Raw genomic sequence first — 25,819 nt, 5'->3', positions numbered from 1 at the left:
CGTGTGCTGCTGGGGAAACAGCCCGCCGGGGTGCTCAACGCATCCTGCCATCTGAGCCGGCCACGCTCCCTTTGGCGAGGGGTGATCCCTGTTGCTCTGTGCCTGCCTTCCTAGTTCCTCGGGTGTCAGGCAGAGGGAGGGGTGTGCACAGGAGCTCCAGCAGCGTGAACCTGCAGGCGTTAATAGCCTGAGCTTGTCTGAAACTACCGGCACCCTCTGCCTCCAGCAGGGTAAATGTACTGCTGATGCCCGGGGTATACTGGGCATCACTGGGCGAGCGGTGCTGATGTGCTGAGGCTCGGGTGTAGCTTTAGAGGCACTGTTCATTCCTCCTCTCCAGGTGCTCACATCCAGTTCCTAAACTTCTCCACTGAGCCGAACCATGACTTTGTCGAAATCCGCAATGGGCCGTACGACACCAGTAACATCATCGGGCGGTTCAGCGGCACTGAAATCCCAGGCTCCCTCCTGTCGACGTCTCATGAAACCACCGTGTACTTCCACAGCGACCACTCCCAGAACAAGCCAGGCTTCAAGCTGGAATACCAAGGTAAGGAGGCTGGAGAAGGCACTGCAGTGGGACAATCCTGTCCCCAGGTGCTGATGGAGAGGGCAGTGGAGGGAGGGGAGGCATCACGGTTGTTGCTATTCTGTTGAATTAATTCCATGAGGACTTAATCCAAATGAGTGGAAAGGTGTTACATGAAGGCCATGCTTAATCCTAATAACTGGGATCTGTTCACCCGGACTTATGCCTACGGCAAATAACGAATGTTCCTAGAATGCTCTGTGACAGCAAAATGCCTTTGAATTAATTCTGGCCAGATTCACATAGAACTTGGCTCTGTTGAGTGTCATGTGCAAAGTGAGGAGCCCTCAGCTGCCATGCATTTGCTGCGGAATTCTGCGGTGGTTTTCAGTCTCCACTGAAGTCCAAAGGCTTTGTTTGCTGCAGCCCAGCCTTGTGCTGGGCAGGCTGGTGGGGGACCAGCTGAGCAAAGAGCCAAGGAATGTAACGGTGGGGCTGCCACGGGTACCTGGAGTGAGAGGAGAGAAAGAAGTTTTATTAAAATCAAAAGATGCCCTCGAGCGTAGTTTTTGGAGATGATGGAGGAATGGAGGTGCCTTCTCACCCAGCCAGAGTCCTTGGGCAGCTCCCCAGTTTTGAGCATGGTGTCTTCTGAGCAGCAGCCACCCCAAACTCTGAAGGCAGTGCCCCGAGGTCCTGGCAGTGCCCCGAGGTCCTGGCAGTGCCCTGTCTCTTTGTGGATTTGCTGCTCTTTGAAGGTGCTGGGTCAGGGCTGCCTATGTTAGTCTGCCCTGGTGAAAGAGAAGGAGAACATGAACTTCTGGCCCTGCTCGATCCGCAGCTCTGCCGTAATGAATGTCTTTGCAAAACCTTTGGTCTCCTCTGTCCACCTGTCCGTGGCATATGGGAGTGTGAAATGGCAAAGGATGCCAGGGGCAGGTCGTGTATTTCATACCGAATACAATTCAGATGGGCTTTGCTGCACAGGAGCCAAGTGGTCCAGCTAGTGCCTGGGAGAGAGATGGGAGGAGTGGGAAAGGTGGAGCGTGTGTCCCCAGCCACGTGATGTAGCCAAGGACTGACAAAGGGCTGACTCCCCAGAAACAGCAATAAAAGCCGCTACTCATACTTAATTGAAAACATTAATTTTGTCTTGGCTGTCCTGTTCGCGCACCATATAATTCATGCGCCGCTGCACAATTTAGGAAGGAATGTGCTCTGTGAGGCACTCTGGGTAATCTCATGGAAATTGCTATGCAAATTAGCTCTAGCAAGGCTGCCCAATAATTTATAATGCCAGGTGGAACATGTTAACCAATTGACTTGCGTTCGTCATCAGCGTTGTTCGTGTTTTGTTGGAAAACAAGGCAGATTTCCCAATTAGAAGCGAAGTGCGGGGTGACTGGGTGAATATGGGCTCGGAGGCGCCAGCGGGCCGGGGCAGACCCTGGCGCTCACGTCTGAGGCTCCTGCGAAGCTGGATTTTCCCTCAGCCTCCATGCACACGTGTGCATGGTTCATTAAAATTTATCTCCTTCAATTAAGTCATTGTATGAGGAGGAATTAGCCAAGCAGTGCGGTGGGTGTACCGTTCCTGCTTTTTTGAGAAAATACCAAGTATGAAACATTCCTCCTTATGTTTGGTGGGTTGTTTTTTTTTTTTCTTTCTCCAGCCTACGAGCTGCAGGAATGCCCTGACCCTGAACCTTTTGCTAACGGCGTTGTAAGAGGAGCCGGTTACAACGTTGGCCAGTCCATCTCGTTTGAGTGCCTACCAGGCTACCAGCTGATCGGCCACCCTGTCCTGACCTGTCAGCACGGCACCAACAGGAACTGGGACCACCCGCTGCCCAGGTGTGAAGGTATGGCTCTGGGCTCACCCCGGCAGCACCCCCACGGGCATCTCAGAGGGGGAGAAGGAGCTTGAACTCCTCGTTCTGGCCACCTTTGGGATCGTTTGGTAATGGGGCTGAAAGTGTCTCTGGAAACAAAAGCATCACTGGAGGATGTGCGCTTTGAGGTGCTGAGGCATGTTCTCCGTGAGTTGATGGTCAACATATTTCAGCCTGGTCAAAGCCAACAGTTTAAAAAACGGTTTAAAACCAAGGTGTGGTTTTTGAGGTGGCGTGTTTAAATCTCACGCGATGGCTGAGCCCTGTCGCTAGCTGTCCCTTGCACTGCTAGTGCCAGTAGGAGCTGCGCTTCCAGCACGGCACGGTCCAGGGCTGTTGCAAGAATATTTGTCTGCTTTATTTCTTCCGCAACGCTCAGCTTCCATTCATTTAGCGTGGGGAAATAGAAATGGTGTCTGGTAAAAGACCCTTGCAGCTCTGGGGACTCTTGGTGTGGGAAGATTGTGTCCCTGCCCAGTTTCTGTAGTGTGGCGGCAGTGGCATCTCCAAAATGATCCAGGTGGGAATTCTTCAGGCACGGTCTCCTTTCTGAAGAGCCTGTATGCTAGGAGGGCCCTGCAGGCTCAACGACTGGGTCTGCATTCTACACACCGAAGCTCAAATGACCAAATTCTCTATTCAAACCCCACCATGGCTGTTCCAGCCTTTCATCCTTTGTGGCCAGTGGGCTGAGTGGTGTGTGGTTTATTTCAGAAGGTTTCCAGGTGAACCCTTAAGAAGTTCAAGACTGCTTGTTGAAGATTTCTCACCACGTTTCCCAGGAGCGCTGACCTTTCTCCCAGCCTCCTTACAGCCCTTGCTCTGCAAGAACTGTGCACTGGGGAAAGAGAGAGAGGGGTGATATTTTTCCTCTTTTAAGTCCTTGAACCCCAGAGAACACAAAGCATAAAGAACCAAATCCTCAGCTGCTCTTTCAGTGACCCCAGCGATGCACCAGAGATGTGGGTTACCTGGGAAAGTGTCCTGTGCTCAGCCGGGTGCTGCTGGCGCGGCGGGGAGCTGCTGGGAGCAGGATCGTGCCTTTATCTGCCTCAGGCATCAGCTCTGGCAGCTGCAACCATCCAATTCTTCCTTCATTATTGTTTTTTAAAGTAGCTTTCTTGCTCTGCCGCGCTTCCGATAGCAGAGGGGGGTGAGGGGTTAGGTGCGTTGTGGACCTTTTGCAGCTTTTCTCCGTGCGCACGCCTGGTGGGCTGTTAGTGCTGTTAAAGTCAACGCAGAGCATCCCTCTTGTAGCTGTTGCCTTAAATGGTCCATTTTTGCATAGCAGCAAGCAGTGAGGACTTGCTGCCTTAGGCTAACTGCCTCACCTTTCCCAGGCAGGTCACATCTGAAAGCCCTTTTAATTAAAAGAGAAGCTGTAATTCTGGAATAAATGCATAGAGGCCAAGGTTTCCAGCACCACTCCGGGGAGTTTTGGTTTTTTCCAGCCATCAGCAGGCTGCCTGCTGCTTTGCAGGGCAGAAAGGAACTTGGGCCCCAAGGTTTCTTGGGTGTTTGTTTGGGAAAGCGAGCGTATGGAGTTACATAAATACACATGCTTTTCGCAGCTTGGCGGACCACGTGAGTAAGCAGAGCAGAACCAGACGGGGAATAGACGGAGCTTGGCTCTACCCTCACATCTGGCACATCACATCTGGGCCAGGGTGGCACAAGTCTGTGGAGCTGCTCCTGCACGAAAAGGGGTGTGTGTTGCTACGCATGAGCGTAGCGCTGAGCCTGAATTGTTGTGTGGGGAGGGAGGACGTGTTCGCCTAAGCCAAGGGCTGGGTTAATGCAGCTACGCAGCTTCTGGAGCAGAGCTGGCTCAGGCAGGGGACACTGTGCTTAACCCTGTGCCTGCAGTTGTTGCAGGCTGCCAGTAACACGCTGCAGATGTGTGATCGTCATTTCAAATGAACTTCCACACCAGGGAGGCCCAGAAGCTGTACGTGAGACTTTCAGACCTGGGGACATGCTGTGGCCCTCCTGCATACATCCAGCAGGACATCTGTCGTCTTTCTGTCCCTCTTTTTCGCTGCCCAGGCTTTCTAATTGCTTTGCAAGTTCATTTGGACCTGGGAGATACCTCATGCAGTAGAACTGTCACCTTGATTAATGAATTGGATGCCGCTGTCATACAAATCATCATTTCCCCCCTGCTCAGAGGTACTCGGTGAGCAGCCAGCTGCTCGGCGGTTCTGGTCCAGCCCGTGCTGTATGAACAAGTGGATGGATTTGCCCACTAGTGTGATCTCGTCAGGAGCTGTATTTTCCATGCATGGGTGCAGACAGCTGGTGGAGCCCAAAGATTCTTACTAGGGCAAAAGATAGTTTATTTGCACACCTGGTTGTCACATCTGTACAAAACGCCCTGGCAGTCTCCTTTCAGCTCTGAAGCACTTAATAAATTTATAGTAATGGGATTAAGTTGAAAACGTTAGATGTAGTCATGACAGATACGAATTAATCAAGGCAAACCAGGCCAGGATTTTGGGGCTGGATCCTCCGGTATCCAGAATTGCTATCTTTTTATCCAAAATATTGAAAGAAAAATGGGAAATGGAGGATCTTTAAGAGTTATTGTTTTGGTGGGGGGTATTTCTTCATTAGTTTCGTGTTTCTGTCTGATTCCCTGCAGTGCCCTGTGGGGGGAACATCACCACCCAGAACGGTACAGTTTACTCTCCTGGCTTCCCCAACCAGTACCCCAATTCCCAGGACTGCGCTTGGCTTCTCACAGTGCCGGTGGGCTATGGAATCCACCTCAACTTCACCCTGCTGCAGACAGAGCCCTACAATGATTTCATCACTGTTTGGTGGGTACAGCAAAGGTGTGAGGAATGACTGGAGTTGCTGCTAAGGCTCCATTTCAGAAAGATGCTCTTGCTGATAAATAGAGCACCAGTTGCCGTGGTGTGTGGGTAGTGCTATGTTTGAGAGTAGGAGCATCCTCCGGGGACACTGGGATGAGGATTTGAATTTTTTTTAACTCCGGGTGCTTGGTAGAGCCTTTAGATTAAGGACCATGTGCTGCAAGTGGCTAGCAAAACGGACAAGGTGACCGTCTCCAAACACTGCTGATGTAACATTCCTGAGAAATGCAGGCAGGGAGTGCAAGGTCAGTGAAGGGAACGATCCCTGGCTGACTAGGCTGCTCGTGCCAAGCGATGGAAGTGTCATCCTTTGGGTCTGGAGGGCAGTCTGGATGGGAATCCTTAGCCTCCGTGGTACATTTGCCTCGATGGTGTGCAGCTCACAAGGAGCGGTCCCACCCTTGGCCGTACGGCAGCACCTGTCAGACCTTGCAGATCTTCCTTGCCATTGATTTCTGTGGTCATCAGCAATTAAAAATGAAGCAGCCCATCAGAACCCCGCAGCACCTGGGCTTGGCAGCCACTGGTTTGGCACCGTGGGCAGGGGCTGAGCGGCTGGGGGGGCGCAGGCTGGTGTCCCAGTTGCGGCGGGAGGGTGTTGGGTGGCAGAGCCTCGCTTGTCCTGCTGGGTGCCTTCACCAGCCTGTCCCTGCATCTCCAAAATGCTCTGCTGAATGGAATAAGGAGCCACCTCTTGGGAAGCTTAGGGGGCTTTGCAGAGGGCACTTTATGAATGGTAAATGGGGTCTTTATCTCCAAGCTGAATTTAGTTGAAATGAATCTTGTTCGAACTGGTGTAATAGGAGTTGCCTTTCACTTCTGATTTCTCTGATAGACATCTTTATGGGGCTTGTTGTTTTTTTTCCCCTTTTGCACTTTATGGCTACCTGCCTGTGGATAGAGGCTGAATGAAGAAAAAGCCATTGATAAAATCATCTACATTTACCGATGTCCTCTTTTGGTTTTTCTTTTGCCATCAGAGATGCGCAGCCCTACCATCCAAGCTGCTCTCCCAGGCTGCAGAGGCAGCGCTGGGATGGCATTAGGCACCAGCCCTGGCTGTGACCCTCAGCTGCCTTTTAAATAGCAGCAAGTGGGAGCTCTGACCTCTGATGTAAAGTGGGCACAGCTCTGCTGCAGTTAATGAAGTGGCACTGATTGCTTCACCCCAGGAGTCTTGCAGGCTGGGATCTTCTTTTCCTCTTTGGAGAAGGGAAGAGAAATGATCTATTACCAACTTCAGTCAGCCAAGGGAGCACACATAGCTGCCCTGGCTAAAGAGCTTGTTGCACTCAGTATCTGACTTGCAAAGTATCTCGATGTCTGTTGTGCCAACAGGGAGTGAAACTCCTTGGGAAAGCTGGCTGCACCTCTTCAAGTTCTGAAGTTAAAAATGAAGTTGGTGTTTTGTAATCGTCTACTGAGTGAGCACTGCACTGCCAGAAGAGGCTATCCTGATTAGGATGGAGTGGGGAGGGGGGCAAGGGGTCCAGGTCAGCTACCAAGGGAGCTGCTGAGACTGGAACACAGATGTAGAAAAGGGAGGACAAGGAAGGAAGAGCATGCACGAGTTCCTGTGCGTGCAGTGTAGGAGGTTGGTTGTTGCTGGGATTAAGGACGTGTAATAATGCTCTTTCCTTGTGTTTCTGACATATGATTTTAGGGATGGTCCACAGCAAACAGCCCCACAGCTCGGTGTGTTCACTGGCAACTCTGCTAAGAAATCAGCCCAAAGCTCTTCCAACCAGGTCCTGATGAAATTCCACAGTGATGCAGCCAACGGAGGGATTTTTGCCATTTATTTCTACGGTCTGTATTGTTTGCTGAGCAGCACGAGCTTTACACCCGCCTGTGGGATGTGGCGGGGCACGGGCCAGCTGTGGCTTGTGGGGAGGACTGGTTGTGGGGAAAAGATGTGAAAAAACGTGCTTTTACCTGAAGTCTTCCACAAAGGGCCCAGTGTTAGACGTTTGAGATTGAAGGTCACTTATGCGATCAAGCGCTGGCAAGCGGTCATGCGCCCCGTGCAGATGTGGATACCCATCTGTAACGTGGTGATCGTTCAAGCACAGATCAGTTCCCTGCAAGCTAACAGCCACGCCAGCCCTACACCTCTCTCAAGGTGATGCCTGTAAATATTGTCCTCTCCGTGGCAGATCCCGTTATGGATAGCTCTGCTTTGTCCACCCAAAAGTCCCCGTCCCCGCGGTGCTGGCTGGATGTGGTATTGCTTTTCCAATGCTGTGCTAAACCAACTGGGCCATATTGGTGGCTAGTTTGAAATGGCAGCTGTGTTCCAGCTGAGGGGTGACTTCATTCCTCTGGGGAGGAAAAGGATTCCCATAAATCCCTGAATTACCTGGGGATTCTTTGGTGCGAGTGCAGCTCACGCTAAGAGCAGCGTCAGGTATTACATTGAAATGAGACCTTGTGCTTTCTACCACGAAACAAGAGCCCAACTTTAAATCGGATTAGCTAACAGGTTCCTACAGCGGTGCTGGGATTTGGGAAAATACAGATGGAGACCTCCTCGTGCTGGGGTAATTTGCTGGCAACAACGTTCAACAAAGCCTTGGTATGAATTACAGGACGGATCTGTGCAGAATGCCTTAGCTTATGTTCAGTTCCGAAAGGCAAGTATTATACAGCTAGGCTGAATTTAAAGAATGTTCGCTGGGTTTTGGAGGGAATTGGTTTACTGCTGCAAAACACTGTGAGATTTATATTGCCAGACAATGGTGCGTATATAACAGTTATGCAAAAAATTATGGTTTAGGCAGTTTGGCTCAGAAACGAGCAGTATGTAAACACTGCTGCACTTCAGCGAGTGCTTCCTTTTGTAATATGAATTAGATCGTATCATTGCTATGGTTAGAGCCCATCAGCATATGTTGCTGTTCTCTAATCTTGATAGCACTTTATGCTGAAGTTTCTTTAGCTTATGGTTTATGTGGGGTGTAAAGCCACTCGCAGGCACGAGGGGTCTGGAGCTGGTGTTGGTAGGAGCTGGGGCAGCCGTTCATTCCCCGTGAACCAGCTGGGCACTCTGGCAACTGCTTGGCCTTTTATTAGTGTCATTTACTGGCTCATTGCTTCCTTTATACGTGGGGCTTTAGCATAAAGCCTAACCCCAAGGATGGAAGCGACTGAGGTGGTTGCCTCCAGGGTGAGACGTTTCCACTCTTTCCCAGGCTCTGGCTCTGCACGTGGTGCCTTGCACGCCACAAGAGGTGTGGGAAAAAGGGGGAAGTTTTCACACCGGGCTCAGGCAGTGCAGTCAGTTAAATCTTTGTCATCACCCTTTGGGGTGTAACTGCAGGAAAAGCGATTTCCTCAGGATTTTCAGCAACGTGTATTTTCATTTCTGTGTCTGCGTGCTGGCAGATCTGGGACATAGGAGACATCCTCCTTCAGCTTTAAATTGTATTTTCCCGTACAGAGATGATCAGAACCGTGTCAAGAGAACCGTTGCCCTTTTAAATGGTTGCAAAGAAACGTTTCCTTAGGGTGGAGGAAGGGAAACAAAAGAATGATTCCCAGAGCTTAAAGATTCAATAGCATCCCTTGAAAAATGATGATGTTGCACCTATTATTAAATGGGTTAGTTCAGGTGCCAGCAGGAGCTGATGTGTGAGTGTGATGGGAGCGGGTTTTATGGCACAGTAACTCAAGGGGGTCCCAGTGTGGTTTCAAGGACGGGACTCTGTTTTGTCCTGGTGAGAACAAATGGATGTGCTGTTGAAAAGAGCTTTACCAGTGCTGTATCACCCCTATGCTGAAGCCATCTTAATCACACCTCTGTATTGAAATATGGCCCATTAAGGAGAGGAGATTAATGCTGTGAATGCTGGGTTATCTTTCCACTTCAATAGGTGCTGTCAAGCACTTTTTAAATAGCATTTAATATAAATTTTTGTTATGCTTTCCTTTCCTTCTTCCCCCACTGTCAAACATCTGTTTTGAAAGATTGGAAATAAGGGTGTTCCCTCCTGGGATGGCTCTTTGCTGTGCAGCAGGATCCTTCCCTGCTGCCTCCCGGCTCCCGCTCCCATCCCACACGTGGGCTCTCCTGGCTCCTTTGCTCATCCATTCTCTGTGCTGCCAAGGTGGGTTGCAAGGAAGGGGCTGACTGTCCGAATTACAGAGCTGGCCCTTTCCCGTGACCCCCCACCACCCCCACACGCTCGCCCCTAGTTGAGTTGAGCTGCCAAGGTGGGTTGCAAGGAAGGGGCTGACTGTCCGAATTACAGAGCTGGCCCTTTCCCGTGACCCCCCACCACCCCCACACGCTCGCCCCTAGTTGAGTTGAGCTGCCAAGGTGGGTTGCAAGGAAGGGGCTGACTGTCCGAATTACAGAGCTGGCCCTTTCCCGTGACCCCCCACCACCCCCACACGCTCGCCCCTAGTTGAGTTGAGCTGCCAAGGTGGGTTGCAAGGAAGGGGCTGACTGTCCGAATTACAGAGCTGGCCCTTTCCCGTGACCCCCCACCACCCCCACACGCTCGCCCCTAGTTGAGTTGAGCTCACTGTAGTAGCCCATGGCTGGTTTTTCCTCCCCCTTGCACGCACGGGGTGTGTAAGCCCACCCCTCACATTAACAGCAGCCCCTGCATTCCCTCCAGCCTGCTCCCCAGACCTCCAAACATCACGTTTTTCCAAGCACCTCTTGGAAAATATTGTCCTACCCTGGATTAGGGCGTAAGGAACCTGGGGCAAGACGATGGGGCATCTGCTTCTGTACATGAGTATTTAAGCATCATTAGAAGCCTCATTAAGGTTGCTGCAAGGACTGCCAGCCTTGCTGCGGTGTGAAGAGTTCAACATTGTGGAGTTAGTAAGAATTAATATTCAGTGGCAGCTTGAGCTCCTGTATCTTAAATTAAAGGGCTGATATAAATTTCAGAGGAAGTTATGCTTGTCCAGGGTCAGGTGCAGGGGGAGCAAAGATGCAGAGAAGTGCTGAGCAAATAGCAGAAAATGTCTTCCATTAATATTCATTTAGTTCCCAGTACCATATTTTCAATTTAACAGTGTTCATAGCTCCTGTGTGTTTATTTTCATAAGCAGTGCAGTGCTCAAGCCTTATGCACCCACATGCTTGTCAGCAGTGCATTTCTTTAGCTGATCTTGAATTTTTGGTGGAAAATGGGCTGTTTGCAATGTATTCGGTCAGGTGCGTGAGCCGTAAGGAATTATTTTGGCGCATCAACAGGATTTCTTTTTCCCGTTTAGCTACATAGTACTCCTGAAAAAAACACCTAATTCAGCAAAGAGTGCAAGGTCTGCCTGTTGTGCCTTCCATGAGGCACTGACAGTAACCTTGCATAGGTTACGTTGTGAACTGCAAGCTACGTATAGGATTTGCAGTTGAAAACACTAGCACTCCTGCAATTATTTGCAGAAGAAATTAACGAATAATTCCAAGTTTTTGAAAAAAAAAAATCAGTGAGTTTTGTGAGTTCTGTTTGAGGACAGGCGGTAAGGATGAAATTCTCTGAATAATTGTTGTGATCTGCTTGGCGCTGGAGCAGTCTGAGGCTCTGCCTGTCATGAGGTGGACCTGATTCCACTGAGGTCACCAGCGTCTTCTCCCGTACTGTCCCAAAAGGTGCTGGTAACGTTGCCTGGCATCAGCACCCATCATCCAGACGGACTGACCGGAGATGCTGTCCGGGCACCTGCATCTCCACTGACTGACAACAATGTGTTTCCTATTGGGTGTAAAAAACTGGAACAAGCTGCTTTGGGGGACCCATACCTGGATCCATCTCTGTAGGGTTTGGAGGGGGAAAGGGCTGGTTGCACTTTTGCCGATTCCTGCTACTTGTGGAGAGGGAGGGTTTGCGCTGATGTCCGTGGTGCTTAGCACCGAGATGGCTGTGGCTGCCTTCACCCCCAGCCTAACTTCTGCTACTCTTCCTTTGCTCTTCCAGCCTACCAGCTCTTCAGATGTCAGCCTCCGACCATCGTTCCCAACGCAGAAATCATCACCGAGAACGAAGAATTTAACATAGGTAGCCTCTCCCGGGCCTCCTAGCCCTCCGTTCCCCCTCACCAGCTGCTGGCAGTGCCCCCAGGAAGACCCACAGGTCCTGTCACCCCATATCTGGGGGATCAGGAGACCTCTTCCCATGGGTGACTGCGTGGGGAGCTGCACAGGACCTTGCTCAGCACCTGATATTCACAAGGAGTCAAACTGATCTGATTGTCCTGAGGCTTTTCCTCTCTGTTAGTACAGCAGAAGTGCTTTGGCTTTTGTGAGAGCCCCGAGCTTGTTCAGAAACATTCTGAAATCTTTGCCACAATAATGGTTTTCAGGCGTTTCAAACAAAGATTTGTGTGAAAGCTTAGAGGCCGTTACTCTTTCCTTTGAGAACTTTTCACCCATATTGACTGTGCTTTTTGTATTTTATTTTATTTTTTTTGCTGTGGCTCACGGTTACATCCACATTTTAAGTGTGTCTGCAGCCAGCGAAGTAGCTGTGATTTTTTTTTATTTTTTTTTTTAAAGCAGCTTTTCTCGCTGTCTGCTCTCTTTGAGGAAAGTCTCTACCTGAAATAGCTTGCACAAATCATAATAGTCTCAGCGGCATGACAGCAGTTTATCCCGACTGAGACTCCAGCATGCCTTTCTATGCCTTTTATTTCTGCATCTATGCCTTTTATTTCTGCACGGTCGTGCCTGAGCTGGATGGCAGAGGCACAGCCGAGAGGTCTCTGCCCCCTGTGGTACCCCCTTCCCAGGGCACGGCTCAGTCTGCATGAATTGATGCTTCTCTCAGATCAAGGTGGTTTCTGTTTCTGTCTGTAGGTGACATAGTGAGGTACAGATGCCTTCCTGGCTTTACCTTGATTGGAAATGAAATCCTGACCTGCAAACTGGGCACTCACCTGCAGTTCGAAGGACCTCCCCCAACATGTGAAGGTAAAGCTGGGGTGCCCAGGGTGGCAGCCGAAGCCCCCCTGCTCACAGACTGCTGCAAAGCAGGGGGGCTCGTAAGGGAGGAAGCAAGCTGGGTGGCACTGGAGGAGGTCTCCTTGCACATGTTGCATCTGTGGGGCTAACTCTCACATCTCCAGGGTCCCAATAGTGCAAAATCACCCATCAGGACCTGGTGAGGAGGGTCAGGAGACATCACCATGCAGGGAAAGGCTGTTCTCCCGACCCACCTCGCAGGCTGTGCCATGCACCGTGTGCACTGTGGCTGGGCTCAAGCAGCAACCTGCGAATAACAGTGAGATATTTGCTGCGTAACTCATTGCCACAGCTCCCTAATAAATGATGGGGAAAGTTCCTGCACCCCCTTTGCTGGCTCCAGGGATTTTGTGGGGTCTCTGCATTGTCTGGGGGGCAGGGGGGTTGCCTCACAGGAGGGACCTCTGGCTTATTCCCCATTCTGGAGGGCACTTCCAGCTTGTGGAGCTGAGCAGAGGTCTGACAGCGTGTGTCTGACTGCATCCCTGAAGTCATTATAACAGTCACCCAAACATCCTTATCCTGGGAAGGGGGGAGGAATTCGGCACTGATGGTTTGCCAGTGACACAGGAACAGCAGAAGGAAGAGCAGGGCTGCAGCGAAGCGAGCTCCTCCAGCGAGGCAATCCCGTGAGGAGCAGCTTCCCTATTAGTGCCACAGAATGTATTACATGGGAGACAAATGAAAGCCCCGAGCATGCTGCGTTGTACACCTTGCTGCTGCGCAGGAGGGATCCCAGAGATGTTTCCATCCTGCCACGTTCCCCTATTTATCCTCTGGATTCCTGCTGGTACTTTTGTTCACTCCAGCCGCGATTATTTCATCTCCTTCATTCCCTCCTATCTGAACATTTTTACCATATAATGGGATATTTTTCTATAGCTTTATTCTCTCTGAAATAGCATGAACTGAAGGAGAGAAAGGGAGGTCATTCAATTATTTACTGATGGTTCTTAGCCTGGGGGTAAAGGGACTGCTTAAATTACATCTGGCCACCAATTTATAGAGGTCAAAAAATCACTGATGGGATTAAGGATTTGGAAAGAATACACTGTTCTTTCTGGATAGTTCTGGCTGTTTTCTATTAATATAAGTACAGCATTTGCACTGGGCTTTAGTGACAATTATGAATAAATAAAAATCTCTTTCTTTCTACACTTTTTGCTCACTTTGTGTGTTTGCCTCCTCTTCTGGGGTGTATTGGCTGGCCTTTATGTTTAGCATTTTCAGCTGGATTTAGTATTTCCACAAGCTGAATGGGGTGTAGTGATTCTAGAAAGACTTCTGAAGTCCTAGTTAACAGCTCGGTGGGTGACCTGGGAGAAGCCTGTGGCTGCATACCTTGTTCTGACCCAGGCAATAAAGCTTCCAGGGATTCCCGGGGAGTGCTTTGTAACTTGAGAGTGGTTGCTCGGTTGCAGCGCCGTTCGTTTCGGAAGAGATGTGAAACGATGCAAAGACATTTGTAATTGTTTGTTTGCATTGTTGCTTTTCATCCCTTCCTTTCAATGTGGCAATTGCTGGGATTTGTGGAAACGCAGCACGCTTTGTTCGGAGCCTACATCAGGGTCTGGGGATTCTCTGCGAGCCAAAGGGTCCAAGTGGATGTACGTGGGTGGGAGCTGGGCTCTGTCTTGGCTTAGCGTGTCAGGACAGACCTTCTTGGCCATAGCATCTTGTGTTTTCTTCCTCTGCAGAACAGGAAAACTCATTTTTTATTGTCTGTCCTTCCCATTCCCTGCAGTGCACTGTCCGATGAACGAGGTTTTGACAGACTCCACCGGTGTGATCCTCAGCCAGAGCTTCCTGGGAAGTTACCCTCACTTCCAGACCTGTTCGTGGGTGGTGAAGGTGGAGCCTGGGTATAACATCTCCCTCACCATCGAGTACTTCCTGAGTGAGAAGCAGTATGATGAGTTCGAAATCTTCGATGGTAAGAGAGTCACCCCTTTGCCCAGAGGTTGTAGCGAGGTGGGGTCGATCCCCTCTCCCAAGTAACAAGCGATAGGAAAAGAGGAGCAGCCTCAAGTCGTGCCAGGGGAGGCTTAGATTGGGTATTAGGAAAAGTTTCTTTACCAAAAGTGTTGTCAGGCATTGGAAGGAGCTGCCCAGGGATGTGGTGGAGTCACCATCCCTGGAGGTGTTTAAAAGACGTGCAGATGCTTAGGGACAGGGTTTAGTGGTGGGTTTGGCAGTGCTGGGTTAATGGTTGGACTCGGTGATCTTAAAGGTCTTTTCTAACCTGAACGATTCTGTGATTCTATGACTTGCTTAGCAACTGAGGGGAAAAGGAAAAAGCAGCAGTTTGGATAGCTCTTAATCGCTGTTCCCAGAGCGCTCGGGGATGGCTTTCCACCACTGCACCTACAGCCTTCTCCTGGACTTGGAGAAAGCTCCTTCTAAGACTCATTGATTCTCTGCATAAGAAAATATCAATGGTTTGGTTTTTGGTTTTTTTTTTTTGCTAGATGGAAAGTATTTTTCAAAGGGAAAGGAGTTAGAAAACTCCCGGGATAAATTGTAGCAGACATTGCTGGGAAGGGACGAGTTGGGAAGGTGGGAATTCTCATCCCTGAAGCCCACGCAGCCCAGATTTTCTACACCCCTGAGCTCTCGTGACCTGATTGGGGATCTGTCGGTACTCACGGCGAAGCAGCCTTGTAACTACACGCCGAACACAAACGCTGCACTGATGCTCCTGTGGTCACGCGTGGGGCGTGCTGCCTGGAGCAAAATCCCGGCCTTGCTGCTGTCAGCTGGGCTGGATCTGCCGTCGGTTCCCCAGGAGCCAGGTGTCTGCGCGGGAGCTCGTGTTCACAAAAGAGCCCTGAGCGTGAGCGGCTGTACCCGGACTCACAACGAAAGCTGCCGTGCTACAGTTCCACAACATGCCCGCTCCTTCTGCGCGCCCTGGCACGTAAGACCTGTGAGTAGCTGCATGGCAGCCCTGACTTTTCCTTGTTCCCTCCTTCCTTACAGGTCCCTCTGGCCAGAGTCCGCTGCTCCTGTCGCTGAGTGGGAACTACTCTGCCCCTCTGACCGTCACCAGCAGTGGGAACAAAGTCTATCTCCGTTGGTCCTCTGATCACACCTACAGCAGAAAAGGCTTCAAAATCCGCTACTCCGGTGAGTAGGCAGCAGGGGCGAGGTGCTCGGCCAAGGGCACGGCCGTCTCTTCAGCCAAAGATCGCCACAAAATTGCTGCAGAGGGGCATAGGCCATCTGTGTCGGCAGAAGCTGCCAAAGCCCGGGAAGGCGCAGAAAGCTGGGCTGATTCTGCACTGGTGAGGCTGGGGGAGGCAGGTTCCTTTCCAGGAGAAACCTTGAAGCTCTGGCTGGTTTCTCAACCCCTCTTAAAAATCAGAACCAGAATATATAACTGTAGACCACATGGCTTGGGGTGAACGGAACCCATCCCATGCAGTTCACAGTAAAGATTGCCGTGTTAATTACTGTGTCCTTGCCACAAGGCCATTTGGAGATGTTTGAAAATAAACATCACTAAGAACATGTGTTTAGGAGCTGCTTGGTGCACGAGACACAACTTACACGCAACTGATGGTGTTACAGCATTTGCAATGAACTGGTTGAACCATCCCGTGCACCTGCTCGGGCATTGTGCCACTGCTCCCATGGGATCCCAACCGGGGAGCCTGGGCTGCTCGATCAGCACAAAACTGCTGCTGGCTGCTGAATGTTTGCGGAGAATTCCTTAAAATGAATCACTGTGGTTTGGAACTTAGCAAATCTTAATTAATGGAAGTTATAAAACTGAGCTGAAAAGTTGCCAGTGTGTCATAAATAAATAATTACTTTACTCTGTAAATGAATTAAGTAATATTTAATTATCAGAAATTAGTCTTTATTTCTAGAGCTGAGTGAAACTTGGACACTAGCCCTGCGTTCTTTCCCCCCTTTGAGTTTTTATTTATCCATCACAAGTTCTTGTACAGCCTTAGGTTATGGGAAGCGTGGTGTCATTCCCGAGAATAGGAAGAGAATTTCTCTTGACGTTGCCCATCCAGTGACTGATTTATTCACTTCTGCCCTTCTTCCCAGCTCCTTACTGTAGCCTCCCGCAGCCGCCGGCCCACGGGCTCATCCTCAGCCAGACGGGTCTGCACCCTGGCAGCACGCTCCGCTTCGGCTGCGACGCGGGCTACCGTCTTGTCGGCCACAGCACCACCACCTGCTCCCAGCACCCTCAGGGCTACTTCCACTGGAACGAAGCGATCCCTCTGTGCCAAGGTGAGAGCAGGCAGACGGAGCGTTATGAGGATCTGGGAAGTCCTGGGAAGGACTAAGGAAAACGTGGTAAAAATAAAAACTGACTGTAATTGCTCCAGTTCCCTGTTGAGAACAGGCTTGGAGCTGCAGGCCGGCAGCGATGGGTGCTCCTCTCCTCTCCATGTCCTTGGGAATAGGTGGGCAGGGAGGGAAGGGAGTAACTGGGAGCACTCGGGATGGGGGAGAAAAAAATTAGCTGTGTGAAGGCAGCTGCTGTAGAAGTGTTGGAACTGCCAGTAAAGACACAGCCAAGCCTTGGTTAAGGACAGGAGAGCCATTGCCTGGAAGAATCTGGAAAAACTGGCAGGAGCATGGGTCCTGCTGAGCTTTTGTAACTGGAATGTCTCTCAACAGGGGATGAGAAACGTCTTGAGATTCAGGTGGTGCCCCGTTTCTCTTGGCTTCATATAAGCTTTAGGCATGTAGTTGTTCTTTCCACATTTCCTCCTAATTAACTGTAATCTTCATGACATATCATACTTAGCACAGGGCTCCTTCCAGGCGTGGGAGTGGAGGGGAAGACAGGGCAGCGTGCCCCGGGGGGCTTTGCTTCGGCGCTGTTTCGTCTCCCTCGCTGTGTTCGCTTTCTGATTGCACCTCTTCCTCAGCCCGCCAATCATCCCTGTTCCTTTGTGTGGATGAAATGCCCATCTTTATTCTGATGAAGCCTTTTAATGCCTTTGAACATTCATCCATGTTCCAAGGGGACCAAGCACGGGGGATTGATACTGCATTGACTTCCCTGGAAACTAGCCAGAAAACAGAGACAGCACAGGCAAAATCTCATTGCACTGTCTGCATTGTTGTCCGGTCCAAGCCATAAGGAAAAAACAAGATTATTTAGTGTGGGAGGCACCAAAGAGCCTTGAAAAAATCCTTTCTGTGCTCCCAAATCACTTAGTCGCTTTGGAAATTGCACGAGGGTGCAAACAGTCCTGTCGCCGAAGGGTGGTTTTGTGCTGCGGGTGCTTATATCCACTTGGAGCCCTCCCAAGGCTTGTATTTATTTAAACGTGAGTGGAACGCAGTAAACCAAGACCCTGCTACCCAGTCCCGTTGGCAAGGGTGAACTGGGAAACTGGGCACAAGCTCAGATAGCGATGGAGCCTCTGTGATAACAGACAGGTGCAAACACCGAGTGCTGGAATGAGCAGATGAACAGCACGAGGGGCTGTCATGGCAACTGTGCCTCCTGCATCCTTAGCCCAGTGCGAGGAATTCTCTGATGTAGTGCATCTTTTTTGAGGAAAATGGTGTAATCAAGAATAGGTACAAATGCAGCTAAGTTTTTATTGCCCTGGTATGCTGGAATGCCATCTGAGCCTGGTGTTCAGCTCCAAAATCTGTTTCCTTCCAAAAACTGTGATGGTGTGTGGGGTTTTAAACATGGAGGTGGGGAGGAGATAAGAGAGAAGGTGTGTGGGGAGGTTGGGAGAGGGTGCTCTTGGATGAGGGATGACCTGACAGCGGTGTGATTCAAAGCAGAAACAAGTCCCTGAGCACCAGTTCCCAGGCCACCAGGGAGGGAGTCAGAGCCAGACCACCCACCCATGGCCTGGGGATGCAGGGGGGTCCTGTGGTGTTGCTGAGCACGCCAGGGCTGTGCCGTGGGACGGAGGGGTGTGGGAAGGAGGTTTGCCATGGGAGCTACATGAGAAGCACTAAACCCACTCTGTGCCATTCTGGTTCAGCTGAAGGCATTCCATGCCCGGAGCTCCATCGTGATCCCAGTCCACAGCAGTCACCAGCAGAGAAAGAATTCGGGGGGCAGTTCTAAGCATTTCAGAAGGCTCGTGCTCCGATTTCCCTTGTGGAGCTCGGGGGGGTGGGGGGTGTCCACTGACCACACAGAGAGCAGCTTAGTCAGGATCTTGGAGCTCAGTGTCCCTCTGGAAGAGCCTGGCTCTCCAGCGAGGAGGACAGCTCGCTGGTGGTGTTAGATCCAGAGGCTGAAATAGCCCCTTTTGGAAAGTCACCCTCCTCTCGCTGCTTCCCCATATCTACATCAGGAATCTTAATACTGCCCCATGGTTATCAGGTGCCTTGAGAGGGATGCGGGAGGTAAGTGAGCGGCAGCGGGTGGGAGCTGTAGGAGAATTCATGGTGGAGCAGCTCCCCCCCCCGGCTCCAGCAGCTGATAGCCAGGGCTGGCTGCGCTTTTCTTGCCTGCTTCAGCTACATAAAATCCAACTGTCTTTTTTTTTTTTTTTTTCTCCTTTCCCCTTCACATTGCTCTCAAAGCCAACTGGCATCCTTTTGTTTTGGGCCGTACTCCATTTCTCATCCTTTCTGGTGGCCAGGAGCGCGTGGCAGAGGTTGGAGGATTCGATTCGTAACACTACATAAATTGCTCACACAGCCAGCAGTGGCAGGAGGAGGGGAATTGGGGTGCCCATAAACACATGGTCTAGTTAACAAATGACATTTCCCATAGCTCCTTTCTGCCAGTGCATAATCCTCTTCCCCTTCCCAATCCCCTCTGAATAATCTTTACTACGTGCTCACTCCTAGCTGACATTTATGGAAGCAGCAGAGAATATTCTGCAGGGAACAATCTTGCGTTGGCACAATGGGGGAGAACACAAGATGATCTAATACGCCTTTTCTGTCTCTGCTGCCTATTTTTAAGCTGCTTTGTTTTTGGAATCCCAGCTGCAGATTTGCTTTCATAGCCTCTGTCCCTTTCCCTCGCACATCATCTTCCTGCAGGCAGAGTTTTTGTACCTCTGAACCCCCATAAGTGCTTCTCCTCCTTCTTCCCGGGACCACGCTCTCCATGGGTCTCCAAGCCAGATGCTGGTTTGCTTTCCCCTCGAACACCCACTCTTTTGTCACCTCTTAATTCCAGTGGATTGCAGTGCCCACAGTCTCAGAAATGCTTTTTGGAGCAGATGGCAAGTTTATTGCCACCTCAAAAATCAAGCTTCTCTGCTTCCTGAAGGGCTCTAAATACAAACTTGCTAATACACATTCTGCTCCAGGATGCTGAATTTGCGGAGAGGGAAGGATCCTGCCACAAGGGCAGGGCTGCAGAGGTTGCAGCCCCAGTTGGCTTTCCCTGTCCAAGTCTTTGTTGTAGCCCAACCATCTGCAGGTGAAGAGGGTTAAGTGGGGTTTTTTATTATTTCTGGTGGCTTAATGACATTTTTAATCAACTGCGTCTGGCCCAGAAGCACTGTGTTATTGCTAAGTTTTGTATCAGGGCAGGATTTACACAGCGGAGAGACTCCAAATGATCAGTCTGACCACTTGAGAGGCGGGCAGGGGGCTTGCCGGGAGGAGGAGGAGGCAGTAAGTCATCGTCATCCTCCCCCTGCGCAGAGAGGCAAAGGGCAGCACTCGCTGAGTGGGAGCGCGGTGGCCCTGGTCTCTCTTCACTCGGGTGTCCCTCCCTGCAGCTGCTGTGACTCAGTTTCCTGGTGGCAGATAGAGGTGATGAGTTTTGGCGAAGTATCAGGGTGCAGAAGAGGATTGAACAGAGGAAGGAGAAGGTTTTGCTGGGGGCAGCGGCCTGGGAAGGGGGGCAGCTTTCTCCCCAGCCTCTTGTGTTGGGTGCAACATCAGAAAGTCATAATGTGAGAACTGCCGGGTGCAAGAGAAAGAGCAGGACTTGCCAGGTCCCCTCTTCTTTTGCCTCAGAACGAAATTGGTATTCAGCGTGGCTGCTTGTCTAGACACCCAGCCTTGTGCGGAGATTCGCCAAGCTTCTTAGCTCGATGAAGTGACATACGTGTGATTATCATTTCAACCAGGGATCTGCCTGATCGTGCTAATACGAGCCTGCTGAATTACTCACACTTATTAGCAACACCAGCTTCTGCAAGGTGCTGTGTAATTGTGCTCCAGGCTGGGGCTCTGGCTGACTCGTGTAGCAATAGTGGGATGAAAGCATCTTGGACCTTCAGCGGTAGGAAATCTCTGGTGGTTGTGCTGATGCTGTGTACGGTAAGCTTGGTCTCTCCTTTCCAGTGCCCAGTGGAGTCCGTGTCACCAGCAGGCGAGTTTTCTAAGGTTGCTGATTTTCTAGCCCTCGTTTGTGTGCAGAGGGAATAACAGAATGGGGAATGTGTGTTGGAAAGTGTCAGCATGTGGCCCAGGAGACATAGGCTCAGCCTCCAGTTCATGCATTAGCTGGGCGGGAACAGCTCGGGCTGCTCCGGGGAGGAATGGATTTCCTTTAGAGTATTTTTAAAATGCAGACAGCTCTTTGGGTTAGGTGTTGGCCTCCGTATTGGTGCTTGCCAGCAGGCTCTGCTTGTCCTGGTGCCTCACAGGGGCTGGTGGCACCCCGCTGGCTGGTGGCCTCGCCGTGGCAGCGCTGCAGGTCCCAGGCTGCTCTTCCCCCTTGGCATCCAGGCATCCTGCCTGTCCGGGCAGGTGGGCTGCCCATCTCCAGCCCCAGCAAGATGGGCTTCCCCTGGATCCAGGACTCGGAGAGGGATGGGAACCTGCGCGGTGGTTCTGGAGGCAGGTCAGGTTTGGGGTTTGGTTCCCCAGCTCTTCTGAAGGCTGATGGAGGAAACCAGATTTGAGTGTCAGACTCCCGGTGCCGGTGTTCCCAGCGGTAGGGAAGAGGGTAGCCAGGCTTGTCCCGTCTCGTGAAACTCTTGCAGCATAAATGAACATGAGTCTGGTCTGTCTGTATTCGGCTGTCGCTCATCTTTCTGCCACCTGCCTGTCCCCTTTCTTGCCCTGTTTGGCCGCTCTCCTGGCCGCAGAGCTGAGGATTTCGGCAGGAGCGGTGCAGAGCATCTTCTCCGAAGTGCTGCCATCTTGAGCAGCCATTTGGCATTGTGCCTGTTAACAATTTTTTTTATTTCCCCTGAATTCCCCCCCTTACCTTCTCAGCCATAATGCTAAATTTAGCCTTCCTTCTGCCACAACATAATTACACAATTTGCTGCCTTATGTAATCCAGAAGTGCTGTTGGAAAAGGGTTTCAGCTTGTTGCTGCTGTCGGATGTAAATACAAAACATTATTGCTATCTAATCCTTCATCTCTGTGTGAAAACTTTTGAATGCTGTGTTGATGCATTTTGTGTTACAGATATTATAGAAAGTAGGAGCGAGAGCCTCTTCCAGTAGAAACTGGTATTCAGCATTCGCTTTGCTGTTACCACACCGATGGACGGTCTGATCCTCGGTGAAAGTGGGAATTCGCTGCAGCTTCTGGGATTCACCAGGGGGCTGGAGCTTCTGTTAAATGGGAGAGCTGCGATCTGGGCTTTCAGCTCATCACGAATCGATGACAAAATTGGAAGCTGACTGATTTCGCGGCTGTGGTGGTGTTTTTTTCCCCCTTTCTCAGCTCTCTCCTGTGGAGTTCCCAGAGCCCCGAGGAACGGCGTTGTCTTTGGGAAGGAGTACACAGTGGGAACGAAAGCCGTGTACCAGTGCAACCAGGGCTTCCAGCTGCAGCCCGGCGAGGAGCCCAGCACCGAGTGCCTGCAGGCAGGGCAGTGGAGCAACGGCAACCAGCCCCCGCAGTGCGTGGGTGAGTGTTTGCAGCAAGTCCTATGGGGAATTCGGGAAGTCCCTTCAATAATGCCTTCCAGCTCTACCCTGGGCAGCTTTGCCTCACGGGTGCACTCTTTAGGACACCAGGTTTGTAACCCTGCATAACTTGGGTCTGATGTCCCGTCCCCTCTCGTGGTGTCTTGCTTCCCCACCCAAAATTTCTTGGATGCTTTGTATAAGAAGGAACAACCCATCCTATGGAGGATATCCTTTGAACTGATTCCCCCTTCGTCAGGCATGGCTCTGACACCATCAGCCTTGATCGGATGTTTTGTGGGACACAAAAAAAAAAAAAAAAAAAAAAAAAAAAAAAAAAAAAGGGGGGAAAAGCAGCGTTCCTGGAAGGCTTACTAAAATAAACAAGCTTTATGTTTGCTTTAGGAAAACACCCATAAACCAGAGATGCTAATACTGGCCCCCTCATTAAAAAGCCAACACGCTTGCTGAAATGCCCTGGAGTTAAACACTTATTAATGTCTTTATCGCATTTCTTTTCCCTGACTCGCCACCTCTGTTTTTCAGCTGTCACCTGTCCCGATATCAACAGCATTGCAGTTGAGCACGGGCGGTGGCGGCTGACCTACGAGATCCAGTACCACTACAACGCCCAGCTCATGCTCATCTGTGACCCCGGCTACTACTACACGGGCCAGCGGGTCATCAGGTGCCAAGCCAATGGCAAGTGGAGCATAGGCGAGCCGATGCCGACCTGTAAAAGTAAGAGCAGCGAAGCTCCGGAGCCGCGCCAGGGCCAGCCACCCTTGCAGGGAATGGGGGTGCTGTTTGCCGGCCGATGGGTGTGCAAGCTCTGCTGTGGGCGTGCAAACGTGCCACGGTCCTGGCTGCTCTCGGCAGCATCCGAGAGCACGGCTGTGGGACCGCTGTGGTGGAAGGGAGTTTGGATGCAGGGAGAGGTCATCTGTTGATCTTGGGGTTTGGTTTATTCTAAACAGTTCTGTGAGAGCTCAAGCCCGTTAGCTCGTCTGTTGCTGGGGGGGTCCGAGCAGCTTCACTGTCACTGGTGCCAGGTGCTCTGAAGTTTGCTTTTAAGAAAGATGATGATAAATTCTGATTTGAAACCTCACCTCTTCCCATTGTATGCAAATGCCAAGTTTACGAGGGTAACAGTGTCACCTGTAAATCAAAAACACTCTCGGCAAACAAGCAGCTCGCTCAGTTCTGACACGACTGCTCTGCTTTGGATCTTTTCTTTTGTCAAAGGTGGGTTTTTTCACTGTAAGTGCAGATAGAGACGGAAAAATTTCTTCTTCAGAATGGCAGCTTTCCCTTCCCTCCTGTGTCCCTTTGTTTCTAGAGATGGAACTGCCAGCTTCGGTGACAGATGTAGTCTTACCCCTGCTAGCTCTTCAGCCAGATCCAGGAGCATGAGCCTGACCTCGTTTTATTTCTTCAGCGTTATTGCCACCTAAATTCAAATGACAGGATCTTGGCAATGCACTAAGGTCAGGAGCACCCAGCGTGAGTCTCTAGATTTCTTGCTGAGTGCGAAAGCTCCAGAGGGTTTGCAGATCTTTAAGTTAGATAAAATAACGAGCTGAATTTTGCATTTGCACAGGCTCCTGGCCAGGCTCCGGCTGCACCCCACCAACCAGCCTTTCATCGGGGTGTCCTCTGTGGGTCTGATCTTTAGACATCAGCTCTGTCCTGGAGGTTCTGGTGTGAGGGAAAGCTGGGTGTCACTTTTTAATTGGAGATCTTGTGCCGTTTTGTGGCTTTTCTGGAAATCAGGCTTCCAGGCTGTATCTAGCAACGGGTTAATAATAGAAATAATAAGAGAAATACTAGAAATATTCCTATGTGAAAAACTTCTACAGTTTCTTCCTAGCCGGTCTTACCTTTAGTACTTCCCTCACGTCCTGAAGCATAAATATTAATAGCACTTATTTTTGTCACCTCGTGTAACGCGACTCTGAATTGTTGTTAGCCGTGTAACTATTTAATAATCTTTCCTCCTCATTTCTGACTTCATTAATAACTCGTGGTGGTAAGCATCGCGGAGAGTGTTTCTATACCAGACACCGCTCCCCGCCTGTTGTCGCTCACTGTGCTTTGGGATCTCTTCTAGTCATCTCGTGCGGAGAGCTGCCGACCCCGCCGAACGGGAACAAGATCGGCACGTTGACCAGCTACGGGGCCACAGCCATCTTCTCCTGCAACACTGGCTACACCCTGGTCGGGTCCCGCGTGCGGGAGTGCATGGCCAACGGGCTCTGGAGCGGAGCAGAAGTGCGATGTCTGGGTAGGTGTGGAGCATCCCCTCGGGTGTTTGTCGGGAAAGCTTCTCGGTTGCCTTTCAGGAAGGAGTAGGAATTTTAGATGTTGATTCAAGAGAGGGCCCGAGCAGGGATTTGGTGCTATTGGTGTTACAGATCTGCTAATAAGTTAGAATTGACTTTATTTGATTTTATAAAATAATTTGGAATAAGAAATATATTTTAATGAAACTTGTAGTTGCACAGCAAAAGCTGCTATGTAAATCCTTTGTACAGCTCTGTACCAAGGCTAGAAGAGTGGGCCAGAATCATTGTTTAAAACTTAGGTAACAAATTTGGGATTTTACAGATTCCTTTGTATTTGACTAGTCTTCTGTATGTAGAAAGTGTATTGAAATGTCAGAATATAGAATTAATGGGAACTGGGGAGGGTCGACTGGAACAACTTGTAGTTACCTGCCAAGAAACTGTGAACTTTAGTAAAAGGCAATTCTGGCAGGGGGAGATCGCGACCACCGACTCATGTACCACCTACCCAAATGGTACCCCAGACCCATTTCTGGACCTTTCTAACCTTTACTGCGCAGAATCGGATATGGGAGGAGAGTATGTTAAGGATTTTCGGGAAACACTATGATTATGCACGAATACTTAATGAATATGCATGAATAAGTTCTATATGAGGTGTCTTGAGTTTGAAGCTTGGTGTGCGCTGATCGTGAGAGGACTCGCTCACGCACCCGGCCGTCAGTAAAGAAGCGTCTGCTTATCTGCATCACATTGGTGTCGATAAGTTCTTCATTCCGAGATTTCGGTAACACTGGTGTGTAAAAAGAAATTAGACTTTGATTCCTTACGGCTCAGTACGTGTGTTTTGAAATTGGAGAGGAGAGCTTTAAAAACAATACGTTGGTTTTTACTGCTGCTCTGGGGCTGTTTATGACTGCTGGGTGTGGAACCGAGATCCACCCAGAGCATCGGGGTGGCGCGCGATGCCTTCCCCGTGAGCTCTCGGTGACCCCCCTGTCTCCCTCCTGCAGCGGGGCACTGCGGGGTGCCCAGCCCCATTGTCAACGGGCAGATCAACGGGGAGAACTACAACTACCGTGGCAGCGTGGTTTATCAGTGCAGCCCTGGCTTCCGCCTCATCGGCATGTCGGTGCGGATCTGCCAGCAGGATCACCGCTGGTCTGGGAAGACGCCTGTCTGTGTGCGTAAGTATGTTGTCAGATTTCTTTAGCCCTGGTGACGCTCAGAGGATGAGAGCACGTGTAAAGCCGTTGTGCAGAGTTTACACGCCCGAGCTGGGTACAGCTGCTTTGCACACGCACGTGGCGAGCGTGCTGCACAAGCATCCCGGGGTTCGCGCAGGAGAGCTGTGGCGTGGCAGGAGTGGCGAAGCTTTGCTGCTTCGGCAATTCTACTTTGGTGCTTTTCATACGCGGAATTTCTTAACGGGGGAGCCCAGTTAAGGTGTGATTTCTGGGGGGACCAGCCTTTATCAGGGT

General features: G+C 50.6%; 1 protein-coding gene across 1 annotated transcript in view; it reads left to right on the top strand.

Annotated features, from left to right (window-relative positions):
• Positions 1–25,819, top strand: part of CSMD2 (CUB and Sushi multiple domains 2) — a 305,852-nt gene that overhangs the window by 245,898 nt on the left and 34,135 nt on the right. Inside the window, exons 41-53 of the mRNA XM_055800542.1 lie at positions 341–550; positions 2,203–2,391; positions 5,063–5,240; positions 6,961–7,106; positions 11,231–11,311; positions 12,109–12,222; positions 14,018–14,206; positions 15,253–15,399; positions 16,333–16,521; positions 21,869–22,054; positions 22,600–22,794; positions 24,164–24,337; positions 25,352–25,525. Of these exons, the coding sequence (XP_055656517.1) occupies positions 341–550; positions 2,203–2,391; positions 5,063–5,240; positions 6,961–7,106; positions 11,231–11,311; positions 12,109–12,222; positions 14,018–14,206; positions 15,253–15,399; positions 16,333–16,521; positions 21,869–22,054; positions 22,600–22,794; positions 24,164–24,337; positions 25,352–25,525 (2,172 nt within the window). The remainder of the gene's footprint in view (positions 1–340; positions 551–2,202; positions 2,392–5,062; positions 5,241–6,960; positions 7,107–11,230; positions 11,312–12,108; positions 12,223–14,017; positions 14,207–15,252; positions 15,400–16,332; positions 16,522–21,868; positions 22,055–22,599; positions 22,795–24,163; positions 24,338–25,351; positions 25,526–25,819) is intronic.

This window comes from Falco peregrinus, chromosome 3 (assembly GCF_023634155.1).
Source record: "Falco peregrinus isolate bFalPer1 chromosome 3, bFalPer1.pri, whole genome shotgun sequence".
In the NCBI taxonomy this organism is placed as follows: Eukaryota; Metazoa; Chordata; class Aves; order Falconiformes; family Falconidae; genus Falco; species Falco peregrinus.
This window is presented reverse-complemented; position numbering and strand designations above follow the sequence as displayed.